At 39.5% G+C, this 6,757-nt stretch overlaps 1 protein-coding gene across 1 annotated transcript; it reads right to left on the bottom strand.

Annotated features, from left to right (window-relative positions):
* Positions 1–2,713: 2,713 nt before the first annotated feature.
* Positions 2,714–6,522, bottom strand: LOC125893177 (cytochrome c oxidase subunit 6B1). Its single transcript, XM_049583729.1, has 4 exons — positions 6,433–6,522; positions 5,797–5,935; positions 3,729–3,829; positions 2,714–3,035 (listed from the first exon to the last, which is right to left on the bottom strand). The coding sequence occupies exons 2-4, from the start codon at positions 5,900–5,902 to the stop codon at positions 2,982–2,984; spliced, it is 261 nt and encodes an 86-aa protein (XP_049439686.1). The 5' UTR covers positions 5,903–5,935; positions 6,433–6,522; the 3' UTR covers positions 2,714–2,981.
* Between the last annotated feature and the right edge of the window lie 235 nt (positions 6,523–6,757).

Genomic DNA, 6,757 nt, shown 5'->3' with positions numbered 1-6,757 from the left:
TAAATTTGGGGTCACGTGTGGGATTAAAGTTCAGAAACATGTGTTTTTAATGATAATCGTGGTAGTTGAGGGTTAACGTAGTGATGTTGTGTTGACAGTTATCAAACACTTGGGGTGTTGCTCATTTACATTTGGTGCAGCAGTGCCACCTTGTGTTTTTGGTTTACCATCATGTTTGGTAACATGTTACTTAAAGTTGACCCTGACCTGATCGACTCCCACAGTGACATTCACAGTTATGTAGCTGTCACATTCAGTACATAGCTTTACATTTCTTGCAGTGTTTCACTCATTTGGCGTAGTTTTATTTTGCCACCACAACTATTCCAGTCTGTCAGCAACAGGTCGAGGCTGAAGGGAAATATATCTGCTCTAACAAATCAACAGCAAGGAGAGGAACACACCCTCTCTGGCATGTCAGGGCGTATTAAAGCATAGCTGAGGTAAACATTTGCCAGTGGAGGATGTGTGGAGCTGCTGATAATCAAAGGAAGATCGCAGTGAGGGTGTGAGTGCCAGCACTGCAACTTAAATCCAAAACTGTAACACAACCCAATTCATTAAAGCAAGACTCTGCATGTTGCTGAAGACCTGGAGGGTTAAACTGAGGTATAATAGCTACATAAAGTAAAATGAAATCCTGGTTAAGATGAAGGGAGTGATTTTATGTCTGACTTTTTGTAATAATTATATACATTAGAGAGGAAATGTTAGAGACAGAAGAGTGGTTGACTTCCTCCACCCTCATGAACATGTTTATTACTTTTGAATGAAAGTAATGACTGAGAAAATCCAATGATGATAATTTCTGTGTACGATTTTTGGTAATTCAGCACAGCCTACACTTTTAAGAAGTCATTGGTATCCTGCATCTTTGAGACATTTATAGCAGGGTTTGTGTTGTATAAAATCTGAACAGGAAGTGTAGATAAGACCCTCATTTTTATGCTTCCACGCTGGCGGAAGCCATGGCTGCAGGCATTATGTATTCGGGTTGTCCATCCATCTGCAAGTTCTGCAAAGACACTTTTCAGGCTGTTATTTAACACCTTAACTCAGGAACAGAAGGGGAGACATGGTCAGATACTGAAGTGGTGAAACTTGAAACTGTGGTGATTGTATAGATCAAGGGTGTCAAACTCATGTTAGTTCATGAGCCACATACTGCCCAATTTGATCTCAGATGGGCAGATATTTTAACTTTTTTCGTGTAAAGAATTACAAGTAAATTCCGTAGATGTTCATCCTTTTACAAAACAGATGAGCAGCCTGAGATGTCTCAAGAAAACTAAGTGCAATTTCAACAGTATGTCTCAGTTTTTCCACATTCAGTCAGTCTGCTTCTCACTGTCATTACATGTTCAATTATCCAGACGTTTCCTGATACAGATTCTTTTGGACTGAAGCTGCTGCTTGACAATATTTTGCACATTGTTCAATATCTTAAAACATGGTCACAGTAAGTATTCATTGTTATACCAGAGAGCTATATTCTGGTCAGGCTGGAAAAGCCTCTGAAGCAGAGATTCACATGAAGTTGGCATTGTTAAACTTGCTCCTGAAACCTGCCACCTCTTAGTCTAGTCATCTATTGGGCTGGATTGGACCCTCTGGCAGGCTGGTTCTGGCCCATGGGCTGTATGTTTGACACCCCTGGTATAGATCTTTGCTGCCGTGTTTAAGATGTGTGTGAAACATCAGCATTTTGCTAAAAAATACACCTAATACCTTGTATTAAACTCCTTCAAAGTCTTCAGTACATATGTTACATGAGCCTGGACAGACATAGATGTGAACTGCAACTTGAGTGGTTAGTGGAGGCAACCAACTGTGAGGCGGTGATACTAGTTTTAAAATGTTTTTAAGTTAATCCTTGTATCTTAGATTCGTTTGTGAAATCTGTTCATGTAGTGAATCTTCTGTACAGATTCAATTTGTGCCACAAAATCATTCTTCTCCTCAATCAAGTTAATCATGTTTTCACATCTCCACCTCTTCTGTGGTTTCCAGACTTGAAATCATTTCAGTAGGACAGTACAAATGTGTTGAAGGGTGCAGCACTATGCCAACACACCCTATCAGGCCTATTGATCAGCTTCCTTTCCTATTCAGTGTGCAGCATTGCCTCAGAGCATTAAATCAATCCAAATATATCAGATACCAGTCCTCAGAATTACTGAGTAAACCCACATCAATAAGCTTTACACCAGCAAATGCACAACAGCTGTTTGGCTGCAGATACAGCTCAACTGCACCACTGTGTGGTAAAAATGGAGCATTACACCAAAACACACATCTGGCATTAACATCACTGCCACCCTCTGGAAAAACTTTGTTATAGTTGTGATGCGTTTTCACAGCAGACAGACCTGAGGGTGTTTCAGAGAATCGAAACACTTCATCTCTGGTGTAAAATTAGTCTGTAATACTTTGATGAAGAGAGGACAAGGCTGCAAAATCATTGTAGCTGAAGGCCGTGTTGGGTAATCCAGAGAGACTACAGGTCTCTGCAAGTTAAACTGAAAATCTGAATGGCAATCATTAGATATACGCCTGAACGGGTACAGGTAATAACCAGGCTTGCTTCGTGAAATTTAAAAAAAAAAAAAAAAAAAAAAATTATATATATACACACACACACACACACACACACACACACACACACATATATATATAAAAACATGTCTGGCTTGGAGAAAGCACTGAGGCGGTATAATGAACGACATCCTTTTATTAAATCTGCACTGTATTTATTGATGAACAAAGCCGGAAAGAACTTTACAGTAAGGACAGGAAAAACCTTCAGACCTTAACATGCAGGGTAAAAAGTTGTGCGTGGTTACATTTTAAGTCAATAAGAGTAACATCACCGATGAAGATGTGTTAGCTTTTTGAAGATGTCCTTAGGCACACTAAAGAGGAGGTAAACGTGCGCGTAACAGAGTGTTATAGACTGTCCTGATCAACAACGGCTGTCAGTTTCAGATCTTCCCAGGGAAACTTCCGCTCTCTATCTGCTCATCCCATTTGCCGACCTGAGGGAGACATGAGAGAAAACATTTAGTTCTACTAGACAAAAAAACTTTTTAAGTATCCACAGATCTGTTGCTTTACAACTTTCAACTTAATTTGTCCCTGATGGACAATTAGTCTTCATCATAATCCACAGTGGTTTCATGTCAATCTGACAACACAGCACTAACAGAGATCTGAGCTTGTAAATCATTCCTGGCCTTGGGGGCGGTGTGTGTGTGTCACAGTAGTATCACAGCTGTTGCATCTGATGTCATCAGCAAACAGCTCAGAAAATCTTAACTGATTTTCTGAGCTTTCACTGCTAAGATGAAAGACTATTTTGTCAGAAAAATGAAAATACGATGAAACAGGATCAAAAAAGCAGTAAATTGTATTCTTTTTTAATGCCCTTTATCACATGCAGCTTAATGTGTGTTTCAAAGAACCTAAAACCAGTTAGCAATCAATCATGTGACAAAATGAAGCAATACCTCATGAGAAAATAAACCAAACAGGCAAAAACAAGAACACAAAACAGAAAATCAAGACATAGGAAACCAATGAGTCTGTCTGAGCTACATGAGCTAGCCTTGGCTTTCCACTACTATCAACATTCAGTGTGCACTGAAACTTTCTCTGGGAACTGTAAAGGTTAAAAAATGGTTAGTTAGGTTTACTGGGGAACTAGCTGGTGGTATAATCCTTTAACTTACCCAGCTCATGGGACAGAGGGTCTTGTAAACCCTGTGGTACCAGTCACAGGGAGCCACATCCTGGCCTTTGGCTGACAGGGCCTTGTTGCACCTGTGGAAGTCTGAAGCAAAAGAAAAAGTAGCAAAAAGAGTTCAAGGTTACTCATCTGACACAATGTTCTTTCCAAAACCAGCATCAAAAGAAGCCACAGAGATCCAAGAACAGTCAGTACTGGCACGATGGTGCAGAGTGTACAACCAGAGCTTATCTTGGTTCCGTACATTTTATTAACAAGACGTTCAACCTTTAATGTGAGGCAGAAAGTATCCATCACAACACTATGATGAAGCTGTTTTTATAAAACTCTTTTCAATTATAACCTTACATGGTTTGATGATTATGAAAGAAGGCACTTCAGACAATTTAACGGTCTAGTGTGTAGGATTTAGTGGCATCTAGCAGTGAGGTTGCAACACTACAACATACCAAAACATCTCCTTTGTGCCAAGCGTGTTGGGGAATTATGGTCACCAACGCAAATGGCTCTGTCTAGATCCAGATGGAATACAAATGTCCACCCTCTGGACTTGAGGACTGAGCCCTTGCAGACTTCAGTCGTACATACTGTGACATGTTCACTGTCATAGGTAAGTCTGTGAGGGCAGAGACTGCAAGCAGCTGATAGACAGGACTCAGGTCTGTTTCACTCATTGAAATGTTTGAGCAACAACTACAGTCATTTAAAAGGGGATCGCTGCTGCCACACTTTGTCTGCTCATCTCTCCCAGCAGACAACAAGATATAACTCCCATAAGCTTTCTTGTGACTGAACAAAATGTATTTCTATACAATATACAGGCTGCACGTATTTAAATTATGTGCACTGACTAAAGTTGAATTGATTCAAAACACAGACTATGACTAAATAAATCAGGTAAGTCTACTAGTTACATTAGAAAACATTCTTTTGTTGTTTTCCAGCCAGTTTTCTAGCCTTTATATTTGGCATTACACTGCTCAGCCTTTATAGGGCAGGCTGCAATAATTAAATGCATTTTGATTTTGATTACCTCTATAGTCTATACCTCCACATATGTCTGTATGATGATATGGCTGAATACTATTCCTGGCCTACACAATTCAAGCTGCATTTTAAGAGGCTACAGTAATTGTTTTATACATTCATAACTTTTGTTTTTTTTAGTCAGCTATTACAAAAAACCCCCCAAAAAACTACAACGTCACATCTGTATTGCAATGACTTTTTGGCAATTAAATCAATGAAGTCTGGTGAAGTCTGCACCCCAAGCTGACTCTCTAGAAGTCTACAGAAACTCCGCTTTAAGCCCTTTGTGGACTGGATGATCTGTGGATTTAGACAGACCCCAGCACTCCCAGACTTAATGGGAATGTGCCCATAAAGTCCACGGGTCTGCACGAGCGGTGAGGTCTTGACATCTGGATTCAGCACCAGTGTTTGAGTTGTCCGTTCTAAGCTACCGTAGAACACATGACATTCTCAGTTGAGGAGGACTCGCTCTTTATGTAGATATAACCAGCTTATTCTAAACTATACTACATTCAGTTTTGGCCAATGTAGCCCTTAATTCCTACAGACTGAACTTTCAACACTGTTTTTTTTTTTTTTTTATAATTTACCATGAATAAAAGTGGCAACTATTTCTATTGCAACATTAAAAAAAAATGACATAACATTGTTAAGTCTTTTTTGTGCATACAGCCTATAACTTACAGTTAAACTTAAAAAACTATATTTTTAAAAGCAACCAATGTCATGTAGAGGTCACAGTTTTTTTGTGAAAATGTTCTGAATAAGTGAACACTGATTTGTAAACTTCCTTTAGCTGTCAGTTGTCATGTGCTGTAAAGTGATATATATGATAGTTGTATACACACAAAATATTGTGAATGTCAACAAAGCTTTTACCTACACAGCCACAAACTTACTGACATACACACACATTTCATTGGTGCACCTGGTGGTAAAACACTGCGTTTATCGGTTTATAAGTGCTCCAGTAAGAAGTCCAATGCTATTAATCACAACATATTGATCCATGTCCTCACCCAGGTAGTTCTGGAAGCAGTTGCGGGTCTGGTTAGTGTTTGGGAAACGGGCGTCAAAGGGAGCCGTCCTGTAGTTCCTGATCTTGTCCTCAATTGTCTCAGACATCTTGATGAACTTCAATCACACGTCTGAAAGATACTGAAACACACAGACATGAGATGGATTAACTCAGAGCTGCTGCAGGTTTATAAAACACATCTGATGAAGACAGCTATCAGTGTCATCCAATACAACGGCTCAATGTTAGCCTGCTAAGCTAAATATAGCATTGCGATCAAAGTTAAACTTAGGTCAGCTTTGTTTGCGCTTTTATCGCTACTAGTTCATCATTATCTCCAATGACATCTAACTCTTGATATATTTTTGGACATAAAGGAGCGTAAAAATCGTGACATAACCGCATAGCTTTGGACACAAGTTAGCATAGTTTGCATAGCTCGACAAAGTGTTGTCGGATAGCTAGTGTTCGCGGTTAGCTCGTTGCTAGCATTAAAAGAATCGTGTTAGCTAACATAATTGAGACAACGCCTGGTTGTTGCAAGAGCTTCAGCAGGCCAAAACATGAGAGAACCTGACAAATATTAACGTAAAGTTTAAATAAAGTACACAATGTTTCGAAGTTGCCGACAGCTAACCTTGGGACGTTTCTTGATGTGTCCTCGGAGCGCTCCGGAAATATGCCCTTCGTCGTCACCGCGCAAAGGATGCTGGGATATGTGCTGATGGGATTGCCTGACCAAACCAGAGCCTGAACCAAACTTCACTTTACAGGTGTCTGAAATCTGTTTTATCAAGTTTTTTTTGAACTATAATGTCTATATTAAATATTAATAGTCTATTCCATAATAGAGAGATCAGTTCAGCATCCAAATGTAATGCAACAGAGACAAAAATGGCCAATTACAGTGAAATATATTATGTTGCTTTGTTGATATTTCCCACCTCAGCAGGTGGGTGAAT

This window comes from Epinephelus fuscoguttatus, linkage group LG8 (genome assembly GCF_011397635.1).
Source record: "Epinephelus fuscoguttatus linkage group LG8, E.fuscoguttatus.final_Chr_v1".
NCBI classification, from domain to species: Eukaryota; Metazoa; Chordata; class Actinopteri; order Perciformes; family Serranidae; genus Epinephelus; species Epinephelus fuscoguttatus.
The sequence above is the reverse complement of the archived record's forward strand: the minus strand, read 5'-3'. Positions and strand labels throughout refer to the sequence as shown.